We start from the raw sequence: 27,150 nt of genomic DNA on the forward strand, positions 1-27,150 counted from the left end.
TCACACATGCTGGAGGACCTGAGTTCGAGTCCCCAGAATCCACATAACAGTGGGATGCATAACATGAGTGGGTATAATCCCAGCACTCCTGAGAAGTGGGGGATGAAGACAGAAAGACCCAGAAGCTCTCAGGCCAGCTAACCTGGCCTATGTTGTGGGAAAATAACAAAGATAACCTGTATAAACTGACAATATGACTGCTCCATGGTATGGTTAAGGGGGAAGTTTTTACTGTGGAAATGACAGCCAGAGACATTTCTTTTTCTTTTTCTTTTTTATTTTACAATATAGAGACATTTCTTGAAAGAGTCCAGAGTAGAGAGAGAAAGTAGACTGAACATGGCCAGCAGACTGGACCTGGTCAGGGCTCTCTGTGAGAGAGGAGAATAGCAGAGTCTAGAGAATAGAGAAAACACAGTGAGAGAAGCAGAGAAGAGCAGAGAGATCAGGAGAGAGAGAATATCAAGACTAGCCAGGCAACTGGGGGTGGGTGGCGGCGGCCACGCAGCGCACTCCTTTAATCCCAGCACTCGGGAGGCAGAGGCAGGCGGATCTCTGTGAGTTCCAGGCAAGCCTGGTCTACAGAGTGAGTTCCAGGACAACTAAGATGGTTACATAGAGAAATCCTGTCTCGAAAAACCAAAAAAAAAAAAAAAAGAAAGAAAAGAAAAACGTATAGTAGGGTATAGTGTAAATTCTAATTGGTCATAATAATAAAAACCCAGAGCCAGATATCTGGGTAAACGCTGAAAGATCAGAGAGACAAAGGAGCCAGCCACAGCTACCTGTTACCTCGCCAACTCCTCAGCCTGAAAGGGGTGAGCTCCTGTCTCCTCCTGCCTTATATCCCTTTCTGCCCAGCCATATCGTTTCCTGACTCCACCTCCCTCGTGCTGGGATTAAAGGTGTGCGCCACCATTGCCTGGCTTCTATGGTTAACTAGAGGTTAGCTCTGCACTCTGATCTCCAGACAAGTTTTATTTGTTAAAGCATACACAAAATATCACCACAGTAGGGAATGAGTAGCAGCTGGGGAGGAAAGCCTTCGGTAAAAGTCGGTTGCATCCCACTCCACTCCAGGTAAATAACCTATGCATTTTTGGAGCCCGAGCTAGAATTCCTCTCTAATCCTCTTAAGTTTTTTTTTTTTTTTTTTTTTTTTGTTGTTGTTGCTTTGTTTTGTTTTTTGAGACAGGGTTTCTCCGTGTAGCTTTGCACCTTTCCTGGAACTCTGTAGCCCAGGCTGGCCTCCAACTCACAGAGATCCGCCTGGCTCTGCCTCCTGAGTGCTGGGATTAAAGGAGTGCGCCACCACCATCTGGAAATCCTCTAAAGTGTAAAAGGATAGGAAACCCCAGAATTGGGAATCAAAGCCAGGGCCTCAACTGTGCTAGGCAGTGCTTTACCACTGACATACAGCTCCAGCCCCCTCTTCTCTCTCTCTGTTTGTTTTGTAGTGCTGGGGGCGGTTCCAAGCTGAGGGCACATGTGCTTTGATCCTGTCTCAGCTTAGGCTGAGCAGAGCTCACACCTTTGATTCAACAGTCCATCTCTTCAGAGACCCAATTCTTATCTGATGATTGGAGGGTCCCAGGCATCCTCTTCACCCATTTCCTGCCAACTTTGACCACTGGCAGAGCTGTACAACATCATTTTCCCAAAGGGAACGACCCAATACTGAGGTTAGCCAGGGATGCTTTGGCCAACAGTTAAATGATGAATCCACTTAACTGTTTGAGGACCTCTCCTCACATTTATTAGAGACTCTCATTTATCATGTATAAAACATTTCCCCGGGCTGGAGAGATGACTCAGAGGTTAAGAGCACTGGCTGTTCTTCCAGAGGTCCTGAGTTCAATTCCCAGCACTCACACGGTGACTCACAACCATCTATAATGAAGTCTGATGCCTTCTTCTGGCCTGCAGACATACATACAGGTAGATCACTGTATACATAATGAATAAATAACTCTTAAAACATTTCCCCAATAGATAAAAATTTTCCTACTTATTAATAGGTTTTCTGTCTCCCTGCCCCCCATAGTAGGTTTCTCTGCCGACACAGTAAGCCAGATCAAGCCCATTGAAAAGTAAAACAACAGGTGAAGTTCTCCAGTCCCAGAGGTGGAGGCCAGAGAAGCCACACCCCTAGAGTGAAGCAGGGATTCTTTGTAGGTTGGACGCAAGGGGTAATGAGGTGCCTGCCAGAAACTGGGTGTGTGCCCCATATCGTCAAAAGCTGAGCAGTTAGGCGGGATGTCTGGGCTGCTGGCAGCATGGGGAAGAAGGGGCAGTAGTGGCCGAGAGTGCGGAATTGGGCTTTTTGGCACCTTTCCTTTGTTTGGAGACTCTCTGAGCAGGTGGGGTTTGGAGAGGGAGGGAGAGGAGGAATGGGGCTTTCTGGCCCATGCACGGGTGAGCTGGAGGTTCCAGCTGAACAATTATGGTAATAAAACCTATTCCCACTGTAGGGTAAAACGGCCAGCCAAAGAAACCCACCCTGGCCCTGAGCCCAGAGCCAGTGAAAGAAACACTTTAGCCCTGAACCCAGAAGCAAAGAAATACATGCTAACCCTGAAACCAATGCCAAAGAAACATACTTTGGCCCTAGAATCAGAGCCAGTGAAAGAAATATGCCCTGGCCCTGAAGTTAGAGCCCAAAGGCCAAAATGGGCCAGCGAAAGAAACACACTTCGGCTCTGAAACCAGTCAAACCTGCGCCTGACCGACTAAGCAGAAAAGTAACCAGTCCCTGAGCAGGAAAAACAAACTAATCATTGGGCAGAAAACCAACCAATCCCTGAGCACGAGATCTAGCCAATCCGAGCTCAAGACCTGAAATCTGACCAATGCCCATCTGAAAATCATCTTCCTGGAAAAACTCCGCCCCTAAGAGGCCCTATATAAGCCCTGTGTCGGTTCAGTTTGTGGCTGCCCCCTTTTCACCCTGGCTGAGGCACCCTGTTTCCTGGATCTTCCTTCCCAGTAAATCTCTTGCAGTTTAGGTGAGACCTTCTTTCTCCGGAGCAGAGACCAACCTGGGCAGAGCGGAGCTGAGTTGTAATACTTCCCCTAGCAGAGTGGACAACTCCGGGAAACCGGAGCAGAAGTGTAACGACTTCCCCGGGGAATCCCTCCTCTTCTGGAGCAGAGCTGTTACGGTGGGGAAGGAAGCCTTTCCCTAGAACAGGGCTGCAAGCTCCTCTGCTGACCGTGACCTGTGGTATTCCTTGGCTCCCAATTCCTTGGCTCCGGATTGGCAGAATCCTTTTCCATCTGAGCCATAGTGCTTACACCCACCCCCTCTGTGTCCACAACATTATTCAGTTTAGATTTACTTAATCTTGAAGTATATATAGTTCAATAGGACTGGGCAAGATAATAAAATGCTCCTAAGCGTTCTGAACCCTTAGATTGGTTGACATTAATAAGGAAACACAATTTTAAATTATAGTTAATAATAAGGGGGAGGCACGTGTGCTGCAATGCTTGGGGGTGTCAGAGGACACCTCTGTGGAGATGTTCCCTCTCTTCACCTTTACGTGGGCTCCAGGGACCAAACAGGTCCCCAGGCTGGTGTGGCAAGCTGAGCTATCTCTCTGGCCCGGAACCAGTTTCTGATAAAAAAGAAACTGTCTCTGGTGATGATTTCAAGCTCCTGCCAGGTTAGTCAGGAGGGGCCCACAATACATCATTTTCCTCAGGATTTCACTGTCAGCAATAACTAACTGTCCCATCACACTTTTAGGTAACAAACCTCTTTTTCTGACCAAAACATCATTTTTGTACTTGCTGTTATTGGCATATCTCAATTTCCTTTTGGGTTGGGTAGGAACTAAATTCCAGAACTCACAACCAAACTGTCTGGTTATGCAGATAAAAGTTACTTTCCTTGCCTAGTAAGGGACAAGGTGGAACTTAGGAACAGACCAGCCTGAGGGCTGTGCTTGACTTTCTCTTTCAAAGCAGAGTGAATAAACTAATTAAGGAAACATGGGGCGGGGGGCGGGAGCTGGAGAGATGGCTCAGCAGTTAAGAGCATCTGACTGTTCTTCCAGAGGTCCTGAGTTCAATTCCTAGCAACCACATGGTGACTCACAGCCATCTGTAATGAGAACTGATGCCCTCTTCTGGCATGCAGGCATACATGCAGACAGAACATTGTATACATAATAAATAAATAAAATCTTAAGAGAGAGAGAGAGAAAGAGAGAGAGAGAGAGAAAGAGAAAGAGAGAGAGAGAGAGAGAGAGAGAGAGAGAGAGAGAGAGAGAGAGAGAGAAACATCGGAAAGTTTGAGGGGTTCCAGGGAAGGAGTACCCCACCGTAGGGACTTCCATCAAGAGCAGATCATTGTTACCTGACTTACCTGTTCCCTCTGACAGGCCTCAGGGCTGGGAACCCAAGAAAGCAGGCTCTTAGGTACTACCAAGGCTGCCTGCTGGGCTGCCTCCAGCTAGCTCACAGCCACAGGGGTACAGATGGCCCTAGCTCCCCTGGCCCTAGGGCTCTGGTCTTCAGAGTTGTGTTGTTCTACACTCAGCCCCGATGGCAATCCTGTTGACCCTGCGGCCACCGCCGGGCAGTACCCACCTAACAATCTCTTTCACATCCAAGTCCCACCACCGAGGAGCCGTGGAGGCTTTAGAGGACCTCTCAGTTCACACTCGGTTGGTTTCCCAGGATCTGGTAGTCAAAAGAAGTTTTGGTGTCCACCAAACACTATGTCCCGTCCTCCAGACTTCTTGGTCCTCCAGACACTGGGCTGGCTGACAGACCCTCCTCTGATCCTCTGGCGCCATCTTCATGAAGAGCGGAGCCAGTGGGCACCGTCTGGAGACCAAACTGGACAGCCGCTGAGTGAGTGTGGAGCCAGCTTCATCCTGCTTTCCACCCTAGTCACGGCCGCTGAGGGACCGTGACCGGACTACTCCATTGGTAGCACAGTTGATGACAGGCTCCTGTCTGGGTCACAGGATTCAAGGTGACTTCTTATCCTAGTGAATTCTGATTATTCTTTGCCCTCTCTAGAGAGGCCTAGGAGAAGCAGGGTTTGTTTTTGTGTGTGTGTGTGTGTGTGTGTATGTATAAGGTGTGTATGTGTGTTTGCTTAGCATATGTATACTGTTATGCTTAGATCACAGGGACCCCAAAAAACCACTAAGGAGACTGAATGCCAAATGTAAAAGCAAAGAGTCTTTCTTTCTTTCTTTCTTTCTTTCTTTCTTTCTTTCTCTCTCTCTCTCTCTCTCTCTCTCTCTCTCTCTCTCTCTCTCTCTCTCTTTCTTTCTTTCTTTCTTTCTTTCAAGACAGGGTTTCTCTGTGTAGCTTTGGTGCCTTTCCTGGGACTCACTCTGTAGACCAGGCTGGCCTCGAACTCACAGAGATCCACCTGGCTCTGCCTCCCGAGTGCTGGGTTTAAAGGCGTGCGCCACCACCAGCCATCAAGCTTTTATTTCAAGCTCAAAGCTTGGTCTCTGTGACGAAGCAGTGAGAGCAGAGAGCCCTGTGCCCGGCAGGGTGGGTTTTTATCATAGCAGAGGTTGGCATGAGTGGATTTTCAGGGTTCAGGACCCTGATTGGCTGACATTTGTCTAGGGTATAGGTGTGTGCTGGGAATGTTTGGAATGTCAGGTGTTTCTCCTTAGATGCAGGCCCTTCCTTGGTGGGGTCAGCTCATGGTTTTTCCTGGATCTGGATGTTGCCTGCCAATAAGCCTGTCCCAGAAGCTGTGTCTGGGCCTCTAAGCCTGTCATGGCAGCTGTGTGGTCAAGCTGTTTGCCCCCCCACACACATATACACAAGCATGTTTGCACCTGTGTGTGTGTGAGTGTTCAGGCACAGGGGTCGGAGGGAGTAAGACTTGCTGAGCCACACCCTTGAGTTATGAGGGGCAGTGGTCCAGGTCCAAGGGTGGAGGCTGACCTCAGATGGGGACATGGGACTGCTTGTTCTGCCAGGTACTAGGAGGGCAGGACAAGGGATGGGCCAGAGCCAGGAGACTGAAAGCTGGGCGGGGAGAAGGTGTGTGGGCTTGAGAAGAGAGCTGGCCACATGGCTCAGTGCGTGATGGACTTGTTAGCAAGCCATCCTCCGACCTCTGTATGCTTGCTGTGATATGGACACATATATATAAATACCTAGTTTTGTTGTTGTTGTTGTTGTTGTTGTTTTAAGACTTATTTATTAAGATTTATTATTTATTATGTAGACAGTGTTCTGCCTGAATGTATTCCTGCAGGCCAGAAGAGGGCACCAGATCTTGTTATAGATGGTTGTGAGCCACCATGTGGTTGCTGGGAATTGAACTCCCAACCTCTGGAAGAGCAGCCAGCTCTTAACCTCTGAGCCATCTCTCCAGTCCTTGTTTTTTTTTCTTTTCTTTTCTTTCTTTCTTTCTTTTTTTTTTTTTTTTGAGACAGAGTTTCTCTGTGTATCCCTTGCTGTCCTGTAACTCAGAGATCTGCCTGCCTCTGCCTCCCGAGTGCTGGGACTAAGGGTGTGCGTCTCCACACCAGGTCCACATAACTAGTATTTAAAAAACAACAACAAACAAACAAACCATTTTTTTTTAATTTATTTTTATTTTATGTGCATTGGTGTTTTGCCTGAATCTATGTGTGTGTGAGGGTGTTGGGTCCTTGGAACTGGTGTTACAGACAGTTGTGAGCTGCCATGTGGGTGCTAGGATTTGAACCCAGGACCCCTGGAAGAGCAGTCAGTGCTCTTAACTGCCGAGCCAGCTCTCTGCTTCATAACTAGTATTTTAAAATCAGAGAGGAGACAGTATAAGACCTGTGGGCCCAGCCAGGGCAGTGGGAGGACCTCGTTAGGACTTGAGGAAGGAGGACCCTCGGAAGCTTAAGACGGTTTTCTGGTTGTGCTCAGAGAAGTCATTGGGAAGGGGGCTAGGTCCGTCCTGCTGCTGCTCGTGGTCCAAACGGGCATTCCCAAAGGTGAGGCTATGTCCGACACCCCTCCCCCCCCGTCACGTGACATCACAGCAGAGGTACAGGGTGTTTTTCACTGTTGGTGGCTGAAGCAAAGAGGCTGGAGGGTCCCAGGCTGGGCCAGGAGAGAAGGAATAACGGGTGGAAAGGAGCTCAGTGGCTCCGCCCCCATGAACGGAGGGAGGGAAGGAGGGAGGGAGGGAGGGAGGGAGGCAGCTCACGTGCTTTATCTCTGCACTGAATCCCACCAGTGCCCACAGCCTAGCATGTTCAGAGCCAGGGTTGTAGTGCCCATCCAGCCAAGGTGTCTGAATGGCTATGGAAGTGTAGACACTAAAGGATTCCAACAGCCTGAGCCGACTTCTTTCCTTTGAGTACAGTGTATTGTATATGCATCAGTGAATGTTTGTGTACATTTGTGCATGTGTGCAGAGGTCAGAGGTCAATGTCAGTATCTTCCTTTATCCTTTATTACCTTTACTTACTTGTTTATTTATTTGTTTTTTGTATTTATTTATTTATTTATTTATTTATTTACTTTTGAGACAGGGTTTCTCTGTATAACTGCCCTGGCTGGCCTGGAACTCTCTCTGTAGACCAGGTTGTCCTGGAACTCACAGAGATCCACCTGCCTCCACCTCCAAGTGCTGGGATTAAAGGCATGTACTACTATTGCCCAGTTCCACCTTTATTTTTAAAGATCTATTTATTTTAAACTGGGTGGATGTGGCACATGCCTTTAGTCCCAGCACTCAAGAGGCAGGGGCAGGTGGATCTCTGAGTTTGAGGCCAGCCTGGTCTACAGAGCAAGTTTCAGGGCAGCCAGAGTGAGACTGTCTCAAAAAATAAAACAAAACAGAAGACTTGTTTGATTTGTATGTCTGTTTTGCCTGCATGCATGTTTTTGTACCAAGTGCATGCTGGTGCCTGAAGAGGCTGAAAGAGGGTGTCAGATCCTCTGGAGTTGGGGGGACTGGTTGTGAGCCTCCATGTGGGTTCTGGGAACTGAACCTGGGTCCTGTACATGCTGAATCATCTCCAGTCCCTCCATCTTATTTCTTTTTTTTTTTTTTTTATAAAGATTTATTTATTTATTATGTATACAGAAGAGGGCGCCAGATCTCATTACAGATGGTTGTGAGCCACCATGTGGTTGCTGGGAATTGAACTCAGGACCTCTAGGAAGAGCAGTCAGTGCTCTTAACCTCTGAGCCATCTCTCCAGCCCTCCATCTTATTTCTTGAGATCAGTTCTTTCATTGAACCTGGAGCTCCCTGGTTTGGCTGTATTGGTTGGCCAGAGGACCCCGAGGATTCCCTTTCTGCCCCACCCCCAACCCTGGTGTTGGGGTGTAGATGGGAGTCACCATGCCCAACCTTGTCCTGAGATGCTGGGGATGGAACTCAGGTCTTCATGCTTCACAGAGGCATTCCACTGACGGAGCCTTCTTCCTGACACTTTTTTTTAAAGGCAGGTTTTCACGGGGCTGGCCTCAAACTCACTCTTTCCTAGGCTGGTCTGGAACTCACAGTCCTCCTGCTTCCACCTCCAGAGGGCTGTGATTGCAGGTACCATCAAGCCTGGCCTGAGTTGATTTCTCAAATGTTGTTCACTATGCATGCTCTGAGACCCAAACCAGACTCAAGCCCAGCTGCACACTCGCTCTTGACTGGGTGTCCCACCTGTGGCTTCAAATGTTCAAAGAACTTCAGGACAGGGTGTGTCTGTACCCTGGTGTCAGCTGAGCCTCTGTTGTTCAGTTTATCAGCTAACCTTAGCAACTGTCCCCCAGTTCCTTCAGAGGAAGATATGTGCTCTCCAAATTGACAATCTTCTGATAAGACCCAAGGCCACAGTCTGGGCCCTGATAATCATCAAGCCTGTCTATCTCTCCCGCTGGACTTTGCTTCCCCAGGGCCTGCCATGAAGCTAGGTTAGGGCTGGATAAATGAAGGCAAAAGCACAGGAGGAAACAGATAAGAAAATGGGTGGGTGCAGAGGTGGTTGGGAGTAAGGGGGTAAGTGGGAGGATGGATGAGGAAGACCAGTGGATGGGAGGAAGGCTGGATGAGCCGCAGGATGTGGGAGGGATGGATAGATGAATGAGAGCAGAGCATGGGGGTACACCCTTTAACCCCAGCAGAGGTGGGAGAGGCTGGCAGATGTCTGTGAGTTTGAGACCAGCCTGATCTACAGAGTTGGAGGCCACCCAGGGCTACACAATATGATTCTGTCTTTGGGGAAAAAAAAAAAAAAAAGGATGATGGGTAAATTCCACTTCTGGGGATGGAGACCCTTGCTTTGCCTGGGTGATGTGGGCTTCCTGGTTTAGATTCTGCAAGGTTTAGGCTCCCCTGCAAGAGTCCCACTTCCTCCCACGAACCGGACCTTCTGCAAGGCAGAAACAGAAAATCCTGCCAGCCTTTCCTCCTTTCATGCTCTGTCACTGGGCTGTAAACATCTCCACAGATGGCGTCTTCTTCATGAAGCCAACAGCACGGTTTTCTAGTGAGGAAAATGGACTCAGAGAAGCTAAGTGAATTGTCTAACATGACACAGCTTGTCCAGCAAAATGACATCATTTGAAAAAAGTCTGCTCAAGCCATCAAGGCACCAGTGTCGGAGACTGAATGGCCTCAGCGAGGACTCAAAGATGTCAGGGTCCCCAGTGGGGCAGTCAGCAGGGCCCTGGATGTCCCAGCCCTGTGGTGTCCGTTTGGCAGGGGAACCACGGAAGGGCCCTTCCCTTTGCCAGCTGTAGTGTCCCCAAATTGTCCTGGTTCCTTCAGAGAGCCCTTCCAGGTGAACAACTCAAAATGTGGTTCAGGTGTCAGCTCCTGGCTGGTACTGCAGGATCTTCCCCGGCTCTTCACCGCAGGGGCAAAAGAACAGCACCACTCATGAGTAATGGTTAACCAGCTGGACACCCATATATAAGGAAGCCCAGCCAGGGCTGCTGGGCTGTTTCCGCAGGATGCACTGGGTGAAAATACTGGGGGTGGCCGTTGGGGCTGCCGCCCTCTTGGGGCTGGGGGTAATCCTGGGCCACTTTGCCATCCCCAAAGCAAGTGACCCTCTGGCCCCCAACACTTCAGACTCCCAGGACCTGGACCTGGCCATTCTTGACTTGGTAATGGGACAACTAGATGCCAGCAGGATCCGAGAGAACCTTCGGTAAGAGGTGGGTCCTCCCAAACCCCTGTTAGCCAGAGGCCTCCCCTGACAGACTCTACCCTCCCCTGCTCACCCTGCAGAGAACTCTCCAAGGAGCCACATGTGGCCTCCACCCCTCGGGATGAGGCCCTGGTGCATCTGCTGCTGGAGCGTTGGCAGGATACTGAGACTGGCTTGGACTCAGCCAAGACCTATGAGTATACGGTCCTGCTCTCCTTCCCCAGACAGGAGCAACCCAACATTGTGGAAGTTGGTGAGGTCCTGCCCAGGAATGCCCGGGTGGTGAGGGCTGCTGCTGGGTCCAGTGCTGACCCAGCCTTCTCACACAGTGGGCCCCAATGGAACGGTCTTCCACTCCTTCCAACCTGGAGAGAAAAATCTGACTGGGGAGCAGGTGGGGCCCAATGTGTTGCAACCTTATGCTGCCTACGCACCCCCTGGGACCCCAAAGGTGAGCCTGGATCCCCCACTACCATATTCTAGTTCTCCTTGGTTCCCCCTCTTCCTGCTCTAAAGCAGAGGCATCTGCGAAGTGCTTCAAGTGGCGTCCAAAGCCCCCCTCCCCACTGACCTTATACATGCTGCTGTTATTCCTATCCTCCGTTAATCATTCAACAAACACGAGTTAGTGCTCCCTGCTTAAAGCCTGGTGTAGACACCTAGAAAGAAGAGGGGAGCCATTTTGGGGGTACACATATCTTTGGGTGAGGAGGAAAGAGAACCAAAATTCTTGTTGCTGCTATTCAATCTTTGTACCCCTTTGTACCTGCCTTTGGCCAAGCCTGGCCTACAGATCTCTCCTTTTGGGATTAGGGCCTCCTCGTCTATGCCAACCGAGGCTCCGAAGAGGACTTCAAGGAGCTAGAGACTCGGGGCATCAAACTTGAAGGCACCATTGCCCTGACTCGCTATGGGGGCGTGGGGCGTGGAGCCAAGGTGAGTAGCATTCATCATGCAGGGACCTGGTGGAGAAGGGCCAGGGATGGACAGAAAAACAAGGGGAAGAGAACAGAGAGGAAGCATTGCTAGGAGAGGGAGGGGCCGAGCTGTGAGCTTATGTGGGCTGGGGTCCCCTGAATACCCCGCCCGGCTCATGCCGCCTGGTACCCCCAAGGGCCAATAGAGTCAAAACCCCAAGCTTTTAAGTTCTTTTTTAAAAAATTTTCCCCCTCAAGACAGGGTATCTCTGTGTAGCCTAGGCAATCCTCGAACTCACAGAGATCTGCTTGCCTCTGCCACCAGAGTGCTGGGACTAATGGAAGATGTGCACCACCACTGCCCAGCTAACTGGCAAATTTTAAAAAGATGTTTAGAAAGTCTTTTTTAAACCTTTTTTTACACTTATTTATTCATTTATTTATTTAATTTATTTGAGGGGAAGAATGTTTCTGTGTGTGGGAACAGAGGACAACTTGCAGGAGTCAGTTCTCTCCACTCTGTATGTTCGGGGTGTTGATCTTGGGGTGTCAGGCCTGGTGGCAAGCCCCCTTTACCTGCTGGGCCAGCTCCCCTGCCCAGGATTTGACTCTTTAAATTGGGTTTTATTCAGAGACCTGGTGATCTGTGAAAGCAGCAGGTTAACATCTTAAAAACCGGCATTTCCTCCCCAGCCAGGGGATTCCCCAGTGAGACAAAGGCAGGCAGGCAATCTGGAGCTCAGTCAGGCCCCTCTGCTCAGGGCCAGCCACGCTTCTGAGACTTGCAATATTTGTGTCTCTCCATTTCATCTACGGCACGGCCTGCTCCTTCTCGGGGTGCTGAGCTCAGACCCCGAGTCTACTTAGTGTCTGCTGATACCAACTGTGTACTCCAGGGCCTGGGCACGTCCTACAGGCTCTTTTCTGCAATACAGAGCTCCATGGATAGCTGCCAGTCTAGTCAAATTGGAAAGCTCTAGGTTTCAGGGAGAGAGGCTATCTCAAAAACTAAGGTGAAAATGGAGCATGCCTTTAATCCCTGGAGAGGGAGGCAGAAGTAGAAAGATCTCTGTGAGTTCCAGGCCAGCCTGGTCTACATAGTGTTTTTCAGGTTTTTTTTTTTTTAAAGCCAGGTGTGGTGGCACACAGCTTTAATTCCAGCAAAGACAGGAGGATCTGTATGACTTTAACTTGGTCTTTGTAGAGAATTCCAAGACAGCTAGGACTGAACAAATAAAACCAACAACCTAAACAAATAAAAATAAGGTGGAAAGTGATCATGTTCACAGAGAGAGAGAGAGAGAGAGAGAGAGAGAGAGAGAGAGAGAGAGAGAGAGAGAAAGAAACAAGAGAGAGAAACAAGAGAGAGGGAGGCTGGGACAGCTGCTGTTTGCTCTCTTCCCAGCTCTTCAAGGGAGGTATCTCATCCTAGTCAGAGTTTTTTTTTGTTTTTGTTTTTTTCTCTTTTCCCTTTTGGTTTTTCTTTCTTTCTTTCTTTCTTTCTTTCTTTCTTTCTTTCTTTCTTTCTTTCTTTCTTTCTTTCTTTTTTTTTTTTGGTTTTTTGAGACAGGGTTTCTCTGTGTAGCTTTGCGCCTTTCCTGGAACTCACTTGGTAGCCCAGGCTGGCCTCGAACTCACAGAGATCCTCCTGCCTCTGCCTCCCGGAGTGCTGGGTTTAAAGGCCTGCGCCACCACTGCCTGGCTTAGTCAGGGTTTCTGTTGCTGTGATAAATACCATGACAAAAGCACCTTGGGGAGGAAAGTTTATTTTCTTTTTCTCATGTAGCCAAGGCTGGCCTTGAATTTACTGTGTAGCTAAGGATGACCCTGAGCTCCTGACCCTGCTGCCCCCACCCACCACATGCTGGTATTAGAGGTTTGCGTAATTACCAAGTTATGCAATTGTTAGTCTCCTTTTTGTTGGTTGCTTATTTTTTTCATTGTTTTGGAGTCTTATTATGTAGCCAAACCTAGCTTGAAACTCACTGTGTATCTTAGGTCAATCTTGAACTCCCAATCCTCCTGCCTCAGCCTCCCAAGTTCTGGGGCTGCAATTGTGCACCACCATGCTCAGTGCGATGCTCACCTTTTTTTTTTTTTTTTCTTTAATGATGTGTGGGGAAGATTGAGAAAAGGCCATACACTACAGCCCAGGCTAGCCTAGAACTCACTATGTAACCCAGGCTTACCTCCAACTCAAGGTGATCCTCCCGCTTCAGCCTTCTGAGTGCCAGGATTAAATTGTGAGCTACCATACCTGGCTTGGCTGTCACAGTTTCAGTCTACAGTGTGTTGAGAACCTTGGTGATATGCACTATAGCTGTGTGGTCGCTACAGAGTGTGTGGGTTCACGCGGGTCCTTGGAATGAAGAACACGGGCATCTTAAGAATGAATTTAGGGGTTGGGGATTTAGCTCAGTGGTAGAGTGCCAAGCGCAAGGCCCTGGGTTCGGTCCTCAGCTCCGGAAAACAAGAATTAAAAAAAAAAAAAAAGAATGATTTAGCGTATCATGGCTGTAGGGGGGTTCAGCCCTTTTCCCTTCACCTAGGGCATATTTATTTACTCTCTCTCTCTCTTTTTTTTTTTTACAGTTTAGATAGTTAATTTCCTATCTTCAAAGCAACCAGAAAGGAGCTCCCAGAGACCAAATGCCAGGTGCAAATTACTTGAATTAACAGGTACCTCGGTTTTCCGGGTTTCCTGGACCAAGTTTTGCACAGGCCTTTGATCCTTGGGGGAATCTCTGATCCTTGACTCTCCGACAAGATTCACCTAGGGCAATAAGAGAAACAAAAGGTGTGGTTGAACAAAGGAAGGGTTAGGGCTGGGTGCTGCTCTCTGGAGCCAGGCCAGGAGCTCAGCAGGAACGCCGCCACAATGCACCATCATTACTGTCCATGTTCAGCACCTTAGCGTTGTTTGAAATCAACATTCCAGGGGCTCTGGAGATGACTCAGCTACTCAAAGCACAGACTGCTCTTGCAGAGGGCTTGAGTTCAGTTCCCAGACCCCCGTCAGGTGGCTCCCAACCACCCAAAACTCCAGCTCCAATGGGATCGGGCACCTCTGGCCTCCTCAGGCGCTGGCACCCGCGCACATACCCACTTAGAGACATACGAACACATACGCACAGACACAATTTAAGTAAATACTAAAATATATCTTTACTCTTTTTTTGGGGGGCAAGGTTTTTCTGTGTAACAGCCCTGGCTGTCCTGGGACTGGATTTGTAGACCAGTCTGGCCTCGAACTCACAGAAATTTGAGCGTTGGGATTAAAGGCATGGGCCACCACACCTGCTTTGTTTTGTTTCATTGAAATTGAAATTCCAGGGCTGGGGAAATGGCTTAGAGGTTAAGAGCACCGACTGCTCTTCCAGAGGTCCTGAGTTCAATTCCCAGCAACATGGTGGCTCACAACCATCTGTAATAAGGTCTGGTTCCCTCTTCTGGTCATACATGCTGTATACATAGTAAATAAATAAATCTTAAAAAAAAAAAAAAGAAAGAAATTGAAATTCCATTTAACAATGTCTTCTTCTCCCATTGCACCATAGGCCTCTAATATCCTCAGCTCCACTTTCTTTTGTAATTTTAATTGATGTGTATGAGTGTTTTGCCCGAATATAAATGCAGTACCCACAGCTGCCAGAGAGGGCATTAGATCCCCTGGAACTGGAGTTATGGACCGTTATGAGCCGCCATGTTTGTGTTGGAAGAGCAGCCCGTGCTCTTTTGTTTTGTTTTGTTTTTGTTTTTCCAGACAGGGTTTCTCTTTGTGGCCTTGGTTGTCCTGTAACTTGCTTTGTTTAGAGATCCACCTGCCTCTGCCTCCCTAGTGCGTTCGACACCATAGTCTGGTGCAGCTAGTACTCTGTCTACCCCTGCCAACTTATTTATTTTTCAGTGAGAAAGGACTTCAGGCATTTGTTTGTTTATGTGTCTATGTGCATGTTTGTGTTGTGTGGGTGCCTTCAGTGGCCAGAAGAGGGCATCTGATCCCTCTGTGATGGAGTTACAAGTGTAATCATATATTTTCTGGGTGGTGAAGGTGGCACACACCTTTAATCGCAGCACTGGGGAGGCAGAGGCAGGAGGATCTCTCTGAGTTCGAGGTCAGCCTATTCTACAGAGCAAGATCCAGGACAGGCACTAAAACTACACAGAGAAACCCTGTCTCGGGGGGGAAAAAATGAAGATGAAGAGAAACAGGTTAAGTTAAAAGACCTAGCCAGAAATGAGCCTAAGCTAGGCTGAGCATTCACAACTAATAAGAAGTCTCTGTGTCATCCATGATTTGGGAGCTGGTTGGTGGCCCAGAAGAAAAAGCCTGGCACAGGAGGAGGCATAGGGCATGCCTGTCACCATCTGTCACTTACACACAGCCTCCTCTGTGCCTTCTGCAGGCCATTAATGCTGCCAAACACGGAGTGGTCGGAGTGCTGGTGTACACAGACCCTGGTGATATCAATGATGGGAAGAGTTTGCCCACGGAAACCTTCCCCAACTCCTGGGGGCTGCCTCCCTCTGGTGTGGAGAGAGGCTCCTACTATGAGTATTTTGGGGACCCTCTGACTCCATACCTTCCAGCTCGCCCCTCTACTTTCCGCCTGGATCTTAACAACATCTCAGGATTTCCCCCAATTCCTGCCCAGCCCATTGGCTTTGAGGATGCCAAAGACCTGCTCTGGTGAGCCTGTGCCCAGCCCTTTGCCTGTCTGCAGATGCCTGCAGATGCCAAACTTAGCCTCACAGACACTCTCTTCCTCCCCAGTAACCTCACCGGAGACTCCGCCCCAGATTCCTGGCAGGGAAAGCTGGGCTGTGACTATAAGCTGGGGCCCGGCTTCAAGCAGGACGGGAGCTTCCCAGCAGACAGGTGAGGGGCTTCTCTCTTCCCTCCAAGTCCCCCAGCTCCCTTCCTCCCTGATGCCTCTTGCCTGACTTTACTTCTTCCCTCTTCAAGACTAGCTCCAGCCCTCTCCAGAACAGCTTGGTCTTTGGGGGAAGCTCCCTGAAAGGGCTGTGACCCTCCAAACCCACGGGGTCTCCCTGCCCCTCCCGCCCACTTCCTGCTCCAGCCACTGCCTCCTTTGAACATGCTCCAGGACCTGGGCAGTGCACGCTTGGCCAATGTCAGCTTCCCCATCTGAGCATTCCTGCTACCAAGTGTCCCTTCTTCCCAAGCCAAGGAGGCTTCCAACCAAAAGAGGGACGACTTTGCTTATTGCTTTTCTTGGTCCTACCGGGCAAGTGACTACCATCACCTCTCTTGGCCTCACTTTCTCCTGACTTTGATAAGGGGACAGGAGAGGGCTTAAATTCTAATCATATCCTTCATCCCACTCCCTAGTGAGGTGAAAGTGAGTGTCCACAACACTCTGGAGCTGAGACCCTCCTCCAACGTCCTGGGCATCATCCAGGGGGCTGTGGAACCTGGTGAGGCCCTGGCCCAAGCCCTGCCACTCCCCCGGGTCCTGCCCTGGTTGCAGCCTGCCTTGGTCTGCCTGTCCTCTGCTGTCCTTTCTCTGTCGCCCTGACTCTGGTCCTCCCTTCAGATCGTTATGTGATCTATGGAAACCATCGGGACAGCTGGGTACATGGAGCGGTGGATCCCAGCAGTGGCACTGCTGTCCTCCTGGAGATTTCCCGAGTCCTGGGGACCTTGCTAAAGAAGGGTGAGGCTATCCTCCCTCCTGGTCACTCCCCCAGAAGCCCCAGAGTCATTTCTAGCCCGCTTCTTCTGTTTCCTGCATCTTCAGGGCTCACCTGAGCCAGGCCATGAGCCCTGGAGGCATAAGTTCCTGGCCACCAGCCCCTACCCTAAGGAGTCTCAGGGCTCAAGGAACAGATTACTGATATACGCAGCCATCTTCAGGAGCCTCCTGTGTGTCCTGGTAGAGTCAGGCCCACAGGCTGTAAACATGGTCTGCCCAGGCTCTGTCCATAGGGTGCCATGCCTTTCAAGGCATGTCAAACTCTTCTGGTGACATATTCCAGCACCAGAGTCTCTCAGGGGAATGGGTAGTCGATTCTCAGGTAGGGCAAGGGGTCATAGCTAGGAAGGAAGCTGAGCAGCCAGGGACAGCGGCACCCAGAGGAGCGGGCAGGAAGGAGGTCGAGGGTGTCTGTGTCCAGGTTGGAAACGGCACTTGAGACATGAACTGGAGAGTTGTTAGCAATGACAGGAGGTCAGGCAGATGCAGCCAAGATCAGCTGAGGAGTCAAGTGATGAGCTGGGGACAGACAAGCAGACCCCTGGAGCTCTGAGCGAGACCAGCCAGTCTAGCCCACCTGGTGAGTTCCCCGCCGCGGAGACCTCATCCAAAACACTCAGGGGTTACTTGGACATAGCTAATATTTTCCTATGCATTTATTATAGTTTAATACATCAAAGTAGACAGAATCTAAATAATGGATTCTCCTACAGATTGTCAGGAAATACTAAGAAATGGTGTGGAGATATGTGCTTTCTGGAAATGAGAAAACAACAGTGAAAAACACCAGAACCGTAAACAAAGCTAACCTGGACTGCACATACACACTGGCTCCCACACAGGAGAACCTTGGAGAGTCTGTCTCACATGTGCCCTTTCGTCTCTAGGCAGCTCCTTAGCTGTTCTTGTCTTTCAAGATGCTGGCATTTGTTGCATTACCATCAGGCTCTACATTTCTGGCAAGAAAAAGTGTGGGGATTTGTAGCTGCAAAGATGCAGTCAAACTATATATAAAGTTTATTTTTCTTCCTTAAGCCAAAAGATGAGTGTTAGGTGTGGTGGCTTATGTCTGTAAGCTCAGACCTCAGGGGGCTGAGGCAGGAGGAGTGCCAGGAGTTCAAGGCCTAGTCTAGAGAGTGAGACTATCTCAACAAGTAAATGAGTAAGTGAAGGGTTGGGGTTGCAGGTCAGTTGGCAAACTGCTTGCCTAGCCTGTGAGAGGCCCTGGTTTGGATGCCAGCACCTGGATCCCAGTGGAGGCAGGAGAATTAGGAGTTCAGAGTCAACCTCAGTTACATAGTGAATTTGGAGTCAGGCTCTGATACAAAAAAGATGAGATCTCTCATGGTAGCACATGCCTGTGATCTTAACACTGGGGACGCTGAGGCAGGAGGATGGTGAGTTTAAGACCAACCTGTGCTACATGAGTAGTTCAAGGCCATACTGAACTCTATAGCACGACCCCGTTTCAGAGAACAACAGTGGGTTGGGGATTTAGCTCAGTGGTAGAGCGCTTGCCTAGCAAGCACAAGGCCCTGGGTTCGGTCCTCAGCTCCGGAAAATTTAAAAAACAAACAAACAAAAACAGAGAAGAGCAGTGTCAGACTCAACAAGAATGATCAAATAATCCAGCCGCAGCCAGAGGTGACAAAAAACAGGGAGCATGTGGAGCTGAGGGAATATGGCCTCGATGAGGGCGTCCTTGGGTGTGGCTAGCACACTGTGGGTAGATAGCCTGGAGATGGAAGCCAGGCTGCAGGATGCTGTGGGAGGCAGGGTGGGCCCCTGGATAAATCGTAGGCCTCTGGAGGCAGATGTCTGGATTTGAACGTGGCTCTGCTGCCTACTGGCTATGACCCTGGGCAAATCATTTAAGTTCTCTCTGCCTCAGTTTCTCCAACTGTGAAATGGAAAGATACTATTATAAGGGTTGGTTTGGGATAAAGCCATTGGACAAATACCAATGTATTATCAACAAATATTTCCTGGGATGCTTTGAGATTGAGGTTCAAATTCCCTCAAGGCAGGTCTACCATGAACCAGAGAGGAGGTAGGGCATTCTGGCCAAAAGAGACCCTGACCCAGGGGTTCCCGGGGTAGGGTGTGTTGAGAGTGGGAGGCTAGAAAGAAGGTTCCTCCTGGAAGGGTGCTAGGTCTCCCTGACACAGGATGCACACCTTTGCTTTTGTTTGTTTGAGACAGGGTTTCTCTGTGTAGTTTTGGTGCCTGTCCAGGATCTTGCTTTGTAGACCAGGCTGGCCTCGAACTCACAGAGATCCGCCTGGCTCTGCCTCCCAATTGCTGGGATTAAAGGCGTGCCCCACCACCGCCCGGCGGGCTGCACACCTCTTCTGGCTCCTCCATTCCTTCCATGTCCCCAGCCTACTCCTGAAGTCAGGGGACCCTGCCCTCCGACTCCTCATGCCCTCTTCTCTCCAGGCACCTGGCGACCCCGCAGATCCATCATCTTCGCCAGCTGGGGGGCAGAGGAATTCGGGCTCATTGGCTCTACGGAATTCACAGAGGTGAGTGAACCCCACAAAGGAACGGGTGGAAGGGGTTCTTGGATGGGGCTGTAACAGACTGGGGTGTTCCCCCACCCTGTAGGAGTTCCTCAGCAAGCTGCAGGAGCGCACAGTGGCCTACATCAATGTGGACATCTCCGTGTTCGGTAGGGGAGGTTCTGCCAGCTACGGTGGGCTGGAAAAGGGAGGAGCTGGGTCTGAACAGGTCTCCTTGATTCCTCCCACAGCCAATGCTACCCTCAGGGCACAGGGGACGCCCCCTGTACAAAGCGTGATCTTTTCTGCCACCAAAGAGGTATGGGGGAGGGGTGATGATCCAGTGGGGTAGGCAGGACTGGCCCAGGACCACAGTGGATCTGGAGATTGGAGTCTGGCAGGGACCCCATCCAGTTGCGGAGTCTGCGTTTCCTGAGCCATCAGATGTTTCTCTCTGTACCAGATCAGTGCACCAGGTCCCAGCAGCCTCAGTATCTATGACAACTGGCTCCGATATACCAACCGCAGCAGTCCAGTGTATGGCCTGGTCCCCAGGTGAGCCCCCAAACCAGGAAGGCAGGAGGACCACAGGCCCAGCACGTTCATCAAGCACCCTCCAAATGTTATTCTCTTCCCTCCTCTAGCCTGGGTACCCTGGGTGCAGGCAGTGATTATGCCTCATTCATCCACTTCCTGGGCATCTCTTCCATGGACCTTGCCTACACCTATGACAAGGTGAGCAGAGTCTGCCATGCCCCTCCCCTCCCAGTATTGCTGCATCGAATCTCAAGGGAAGGTCTGGTATAGACTAGCTCTAGCTCATTCACTAAGCAGCTGTGTGTCTTAGTTTTGTTTCCTGCTGCTGTGACCGACACCCTGACAAAAGCGACTTTGAGGAGGAAGGGGTTATTTTGGTTCGTCCAAGTCACAGTCCATTATGGCAGGAAGTCACAGCAGCAGGAGCTCCAGAGAACATATCCCATTCACAGTGAAGGGCGGAAAGCAATGAGTGAATGCATGATTACTAGTGCGCAGTTCAGTTCCTCTTCCCTGACCTAGGGAATGGTGCTACCCAGTACGGTCCTCCCACCTCAATGAATGTAGAGATGGACTCCCACAGACATGCCCACAGGCCATCCCGATCTAGATAGTCCCTTCTTGAGACTCTTCCCAGGTGATACTAGATTCTCAAGCCGACAATTTTAACTAACCATTAACTCGGCAACACAGGCCAACTGTCTTAGTTAAGGTTTCTATTGCTGTGAAGAGACACCAGGACCACAACTCTTATAAAGGAAAACGTCTACTTGGGGTGGCTTACAGTTTCAGGGGTTTAGTCTGTTACCATCCTGGTGGGACATGGTGGCATGCAGGCAGACGTGGTGCTGGAGAAGGAGCTGAGAGTTCTGTATCTTGATCCTCAGGCAACAGGAAAGGATTGTGTCACTGTAGCTTGGGCATAGAAGACCTCAAAGCCCATCCCCACAGTGACATACTCCCTCCAACAAGGCCACACCCACTCCAACAAAGCCACACCTCCTCATGAGCTTATGGGAGCCAATTACATTCAAACTACCACACCAACTTTCTTAGATTGAGCATGTTTATACTCACTGGATGTTTGTGCTGATTGCATTGATTTGAAGATGCTCCATCTTACTCATTCTACAATCCTGTTGTGTCATGTTATTCTTAGTCAGGAGGAAGAAAAGACTACTGTCAATCAGTTGTAGGATGCCAGTGATTAACAGAACTGCGTTTGGAAATGCTTTTGTGGGTGTCAGCACTAATCAAGCAATGCTAGGGAACTAAGAGGAGTCACACACTGCTGTGGGGACTGAGGTGGGGGCTGCAGCTCCTCTGGCCTGCACCTCGAGTGGACGCTCTAAGGCCCGTTCTCCCACTAGCTCTGCTGCCGTGGGTGGTGCAGCTGGGATCCCCGTATCTGACTCTACTGCCCCAAGCTCCTCCTCTTTCCTATCTGGGAGATACCAGGCAGGTTAGTCCCTGAGCCTCAGGTCCTTCTCTCTTGTGGAAACTCTGAAGCTCACATCCGGGATGTGATGAGGACTGAGGCCGTGCTGACACAGCTCCCACTGTGGCTTTCCCACCCCAAGCCTAGCCCCTCCTCTTCCTTACTCCTCTAGGGCAAGACCTCAGCCAGGATCTACCCTACCTACCACACGGCTTTTGACACGTTTGATTACATGGAGAAGTTTCTGGACCCTGGTGAGGAGGGGACAGGGACATTCTGAGGACAGAAGGATGGGCTGAAGATGCAGTCCTGGCTTCATGTCCCCTCCACAGGTTTCAGCAGCCACCAAGCTGTGGCCCGGACTGCTGGGAGTGTGCTTCTGCGGCTCAGTGACAGCCGCTTCCTGCCCCTCAACGTCAGTGACTACAGTGAGACACTACACAGCTTCCTGGAGGCTGCCCAAAAGGATCTTGGCGCCCTATTAGAGAAGCATAATATCAGCCTGAGTATGCACACCCCAACGAAGAAGTTCAGGGAACCCTGTATCCCCAGGCAGAGCTAAGCCAGATGTTCCTCACCCAGGTCCCCTGGTGACCGCAGTGGAGAAGTTTAAGACAGCAGCTGCAGCCTTGGTCCGCCGCATCTCAACACTGCAGAAGAACAGCCCTAAGTGAGCATGGGCAGTGGCCAGGTGTCTGGGAGGGGGCACCAAGGGCACACGTCAAGCTAGCAGCTAGACTACTGGCTTGTGGGGTGACCCACACGCCCTCCAGTCCCTTGCAGGTACGGATGGTCAATGACCAGCTAATGCTCTTGGAACGGGCATTCCTGAACCCGAGGGCTTTCCCAGAGAACCGATACTATAGGTAAGTCTATGCCAAAGCTCCTGGGAGGTGGGGTGGAGCAATGATCTACCCAAAGAGGTTTCCTGCTTCACTGCACAAGCTACTCACTGATGGCTGGGCACGAGGTCCCCCTGCACTGCTAAGCCCTTTCTTTCAGAGACCAGACAGGGGCCTTTTATGCTTGCCTGTGGACAATGCAGAGTTCCAGGCCAACCTCTCACTGACCGTCAGCTTGTCATTTCTCCGCAGTCACGTGCTCTGGGCACCCAACACGGCCTCTGCTCCCACATTCCCAGGTCTGGCCAATGCTTGTGCTAGAGCACAGGACGCCAACTCAGGATCTGAAGCGTGGGCTGAAGTACAGAGGCAGCTTAGCATTGTAGTAATGGCCCTGGAGGGTGCAGCAGCCACCCTGGAACCTGTGGATGACCTCTGACCCAGCCCTAGCTCTTGGGCTCTTCCCTTATCTTGCATCTCACACCTGTTTCTCTGGGACATGTCCCAGTCTTTGCCGAGGCTAGGAGTAGATTAAACCAGGAAACACTCCCAAGCTTTTGAGGCAACAGCCGGGGATCCTTGCAGTTAAACACACCTGCTCATGGTAGTGGGTGAAACTCGGGCCCAAAGTCGAGTGTCGAGGCCTTTGCCCAAGCGTCTTTCTTCTTGCCCTGCTCTTCAATGTCTCTCTCCCCTCTTAACCCTCAAATAAATGAAGTCTAACAAGTTCCTGTAAAACAAGCTCCTTTTATTGTTTGGGAATCATGAAAAAGAACCCCAGGTGCTCTGCTCCAGTCCTTGGGGGAGACAGAGCCCTCTCAAGCTGGAGATCCAGGTCTGTGTATTTCCCTGTCTTCCTCTGCCATGACCACCTCCTCCAGGGTGTGTCCCTGCAGCTTGCTTCCCACTAATAGGTGGCAGGTACCAGGGGGTGGGAGTCCTTCCTCAGAGTATCGGCCCCTCAGGAATACAACTCTGTCTTTATCTAAGGTCAGTCCATGGGCCCGACACAGGTCCTGTGCTTCGTGGAGCCCATCCAGGGCCAGAAGTTGTACTATGAAGTCCAAAGGCAAGGTCTGTCCTTTGGGAGTGCTCAGGGCACGGGACAGACGGGCCAGGGCTTTGCGGCGGGCAGAGCCAATGTGTCCCTGCACTGCGCAGCTCTGAAGGAAGGGCAAGGTGCGAAGCAGGCGAAACAACCGGGCATGGTTGCCTTCACGGAAGGCAGCGTCAACGGCCAGGGCAGTCTGAAGGGGTGGACAGGCACGAAGGGTGGCAGGCAGCTGCAGAACCTCCTGCAGGGCTTCCACAGATCCTGAGGGCAAGAATCAGAAAGAAACAAGAATGCTTAGTAACTTTTAGATCAGGCCTACCCACCTTATATTCCACCCCTGCAGTTCTTTTCCAGAACTTGGTTCTGCCCACCTGCCCACTCCAGTCATGTTCCCTCAGAGAGGCTAGCCCACTTCCTCTCTCCTTCCAACAAATCCAGCCATCACACCAGACCCTTCTCTGATCTGTCTATTTGAGGTGCCACAATACCAGACCTCCTTCAGTCTAAATCCTTACAAGGGGGAAATGGGCATTGTTACATTTACAGATGAGGACACAGGCTGTCTTGAGTTTCTATTACTGAGACAAAATACCATGACCAATCACAAGTTTGGAGAGGAGGAAGTTCATTTGGCTCACACCTTCAAATTGCTGTTCATCACTAAGGGAAATCAGGACAGAAAGACAGCAGGACAGGATCCTGGAAGCAGGAACTGACTGATACAGGGCCATTGGGGTGCTGCTCACTGGCTTGCTCAGCCTGCTTTCTTTTTTCCCGTTTTTTCAAGACCACCACAGTGGGCTGGGCCCTCCCTCCCCCATTGATCACTAATTGAGAAAATGCATTACAGCTGGATCTCATGGAGCCATTTCCTCAACTTAAGCTCTTTCCTCTCTGATGACTAGTTTGTGTCAAGTGGACACACAAAAAAACCAGCCAGTGCACAGGCCAAATACAGGCTTGCCTGAGGCTGTCCTAGAGAGCTCAGGCTACTCCTGCTAGACCCAAGATTTCTGACTTTCCCACTGTCTGGGTTGCAGTATCAAAAGGATTTTGGGTGCTGGCTTCTTCACCACACTCCTACTTCTCCATCTGGAAAGGTCATTTTTTGAGGAAGACTCTTCCTTTCCAGGAAATCTTGGCCACTGGAACCTTGGGCCACTTTTTATGAAAGAATCCTGTATAAAGCAACCTCTGGAGGCATCACCATCCCTAACATCAAGCTCTACTATAGAGCTATAGTAATAAAAAACAGCTTGGTACTGGTATAAAAACCGACATACAGACCAGTGGAATCGAATTGAAGACCCTGACATTAATCCACGCACATATGAACACCTGATTTTTGACAAAGAAGCCAAAACTATACAATGGAAAAAAGAAAGTATCTTCAACAAATGGTGCTGTCATAACTGGATGTCAATATATAAAAGATTAAAAATAGATCCATATCTGTCACCATGCACAAAACTCAAGTCCAAGTGGATCAAAGATCTCAACATAAATCCAGCTACACTGAACTTAATAGAAGAGAAAGTAGGAAGTACTCTTGAACGCATTGGCACAGGAGATCACTTCCTAAATATAACACCAGCAGCACAGACACTGAGCACAACAATTAATAAATGGGACCTCTTGAAACTGAGAAGCTTTTGTAGGGCAAAACACACAAATAAGACAAAAAGACAGCCTACAGAATGGGAAAAGACCTTCACCATCCCCACATCTGACAGAGGACTGATCTTCAAAGTATATAAAGAACTCAAGAAACTAGACATCAAAATACCGAACAATCCAATTAAAAAATGGGCTAAAGAGCTAAACAGAGAATTCTCAAAAGAAGACAAATGGCTGAAAGACATTTAAAGAAATGCTCAACATCCTTAATCATGAGAGAAATGCAAATCAAAATGACTCTGAGATACCACCTTACACCTGTCAGAATGGCTACGATCAAAAACACTAAAGACGGTCAATGTTGGAGAGGATGTGGAGCAAGGGGAACACTCCTCCACTGTTGGTGGGAATGTAAGTTTGTACAACCACTGTGGAAATCAGTATGGCGGTTTCTCAGAAAACTGGGAATCGATCTACCTCAAGACCCAGCCATACCACTCTTGGGTATATACCCAAAGAATGCTCCATCATACCACAAAGAAACATGTTCAACTATGTTCATAGCAGCACTATTTGTAATAGCCAGAACCTGGAAACAGCCTAGATGCCTGTCAACTGAAGAATGGATTAAGAAAATGTGGTACATATACACAATGGAGTACTACACAGCAGAGAAAAACAATGAAAGCATGAAATTTGCAGGCAAATGGATGGAACTAGAAAATATCATCCTGAGTGAGGTAACCCAAACCCAGAAGAACAAACATGGGATGTACTCACTCATAAGTGGATACTAGATATAAAGCAAAGAACAATCAGACTGCAACCCACAGAACCAGGGAGGCTACATAGCAGGGGGGACCCTAGGATGACTGTGGCTTATAGTAAGTTTTGGTTTTAGCTGGGCGGTGGTGGCGCACACCTTTAATCCCTGCACTCAGGAGGCAGAGGCAGGCGGATCTCTGAGTTCAAGGCCAGCCTGGTCTACAGAGTGAGTTCCAGGAAAGGCGCAAAACTACACAGAGAAACCCTGTCTCAAAAAACAAACAAACAAACAAAAAAAAAAAAAAAAAAAAAGAAAAGAAAAAAATGTCACTCTGTGTGTGTTATCAAATATAAAATCACCGAAGAATCTGCCTGCCTGAGTTGGGATTAAAGGCACCTGTCACCACGCCCATCGGATTTTCTTTTGATAAGCATTTCACCCACAGAAAGGACCTTTTAGCAACTCTGTCAGATTCAATCATGGGCCAGCCCACTGAGTAGTTTTTAAAAGTTTGGAAAGCGCTTTCTAGGCCAACTCTCTCATTTCTATTCCACCGCCCTCCATCTCTGTTACGGAGAAAAGAGCCCAATTTAGGACTGAGAGGGCTGAGGTCCCACGCCGGGACTCGAGGGCTGTTAGGAACCGACTTTGCCGAGGAGGAGCTACTACGGAGTGATGGAAGCTGCCGTACCCCTAAGCTACACTTCGCCGCCGATGCTACAACTGCTTCTCCCCCAAGATCCTCAGGTCCCCACGCTCAACTCCGCGGGACCCGACTCACCCAAATTGTAGAGCAGAAAGAGGCCCTGGAAGGCGGCCTGCCGGGGGTGCGGAGCCTCGCCCCGCGCGTAGCAGCGCCTCAGCGAACCGAAGCCTTCCTGCACCTGCGTCTGCAGCAGCACCGCGTCCGCGGCTCCGCGCGCCTCTTCGGGTCGCAGTCGCGCCACCACGGCCAGCAGCGTGGCCAGCGCGGCCTCCAGCACCGCCGCCGCCTCCGCGTCGCCCACGCCCTGCAGCGACAGGTCCAGCCGCACCGCGCGCAGGCGGTCGGCCACGAAGCCCGCCACCTCCGCGCACGACGCGTCGGCGCGGCCGGCCACCTCCCCGGCCAGGTAGCGCACGGTGGCCAGGAGCACCGGCGGCGGCCGCAGCAGGCTGGGCGGGGGCCGGGGCTTGCCTGCCGCCGGCCGGCTGTACTCCTTCACGGCGCGCCGCGGGTCGGCTCGGGGCGCGCTCGCAGGTCCGCCCGGCTCTACCTCCAGTCGGTGCAGGCGGCGCTCGCGCTCGCGCTGGGAGCGCTCGGCGGCCGGGCACATGTCTGGGCACAGGCCCCTCGGCAGCTTGCAGCCGGACATGGCAGGGATGTGGGCAGCCGACGAAGGCTCAGCATCTCCGGGCCAGCGGACGCGCGGCGCGGCATCCTGCCTTGGGCTCAGGGAACCGGCGCGGGGCCCCGTTTGGTGGGGCCGCCCCCGCTCCCCGTGGTTCCCCAGACCGGCCAATACAAGAACGCTCCGGCTCCCGCGGCCTTCGGAAACGCCTCCCATAGTCCATCGCGCCTGGCCTCGTTATTTTCCCACTTCAAGCCGTCCCATGATGCACTGGTTTGTAGTCCGGCGACGAGGCCACACCTCTCC

The 27,150-nt window shown here is 50.5% G+C and overlaps 2 protein-coding genes across 2 annotated transcripts; one reads left to right on the forward strand and one right to left on the reverse strand.

Annotated features, from left to right (window-relative positions):
- Positions 1-9,889: 9,889 nt before the first annotated feature.
- On the forward strand, positions 9,890-22,810 carry Naaladl1 (N-acetylated alpha-linked acidic dipeptidase like 1). The gene is made up of 18 exons (XM_006980682.4): positions 9,890-10,124; positions 10,205-10,377; positions 10,454-10,575; positions 10,938-11,060; positions 15,448-15,731; positions 15,816-15,920; positions 16,395-16,480; positions 16,600-16,719; positions 19,198-19,283; positions 19,366-19,429; positions 19,511-19,578; positions 19,723-19,814; positions 19,904-19,994; positions 21,407-21,488; positions 21,567-21,740; positions 21,817-21,904; positions 22,008-22,100; positions 22,329-22,810. The coding sequence occupies exons 1-18, from the start codon at positions 9,925-9,927 to the stop codon at positions 22,513-22,515; spliced, it is 2,238 nt and encodes a 745-aa protein (XP_006980744.2). The 5' UTR covers positions 9,890-9,924; the 3' UTR covers positions 22,516-22,810.
- Sac3d1 (SAC3 domain containing 1) lies at positions 22,808-27,097 on the reverse strand. Its single transcript, XM_076557823.1, has 2 exons — positions 26,295-27,097; positions 22,808-23,391 (listed from the first exon to the last, which is right to left on the reverse strand). The coding sequence occupies exons 1-2, from the start codon at positions 27,058-27,060 to the stop codon at positions 22,895-22,897; spliced, it is 1,263 nt and encodes a 420-aa protein (XP_076413938.1). The 5' UTR covers positions 27,061-27,097; the 3' UTR covers positions 22,808-22,894.
- Positions 27,098-27,150: the final 53 nt, after the last annotated feature.

Source organism: Peromyscus maniculatus, chromosome 1 (genome assembly GCF_049852395.1).
Source record: "Peromyscus maniculatus bairdii isolate BWxNUB_F1_BW_parent chromosome 1, HU_Pman_BW_mat_3.1, whole genome shotgun sequence".
NCBI classification, from domain to species: Eukaryota; Metazoa; Chordata; class Mammalia; order Rodentia; family Cricetidae; genus Peromyscus; species Peromyscus maniculatus.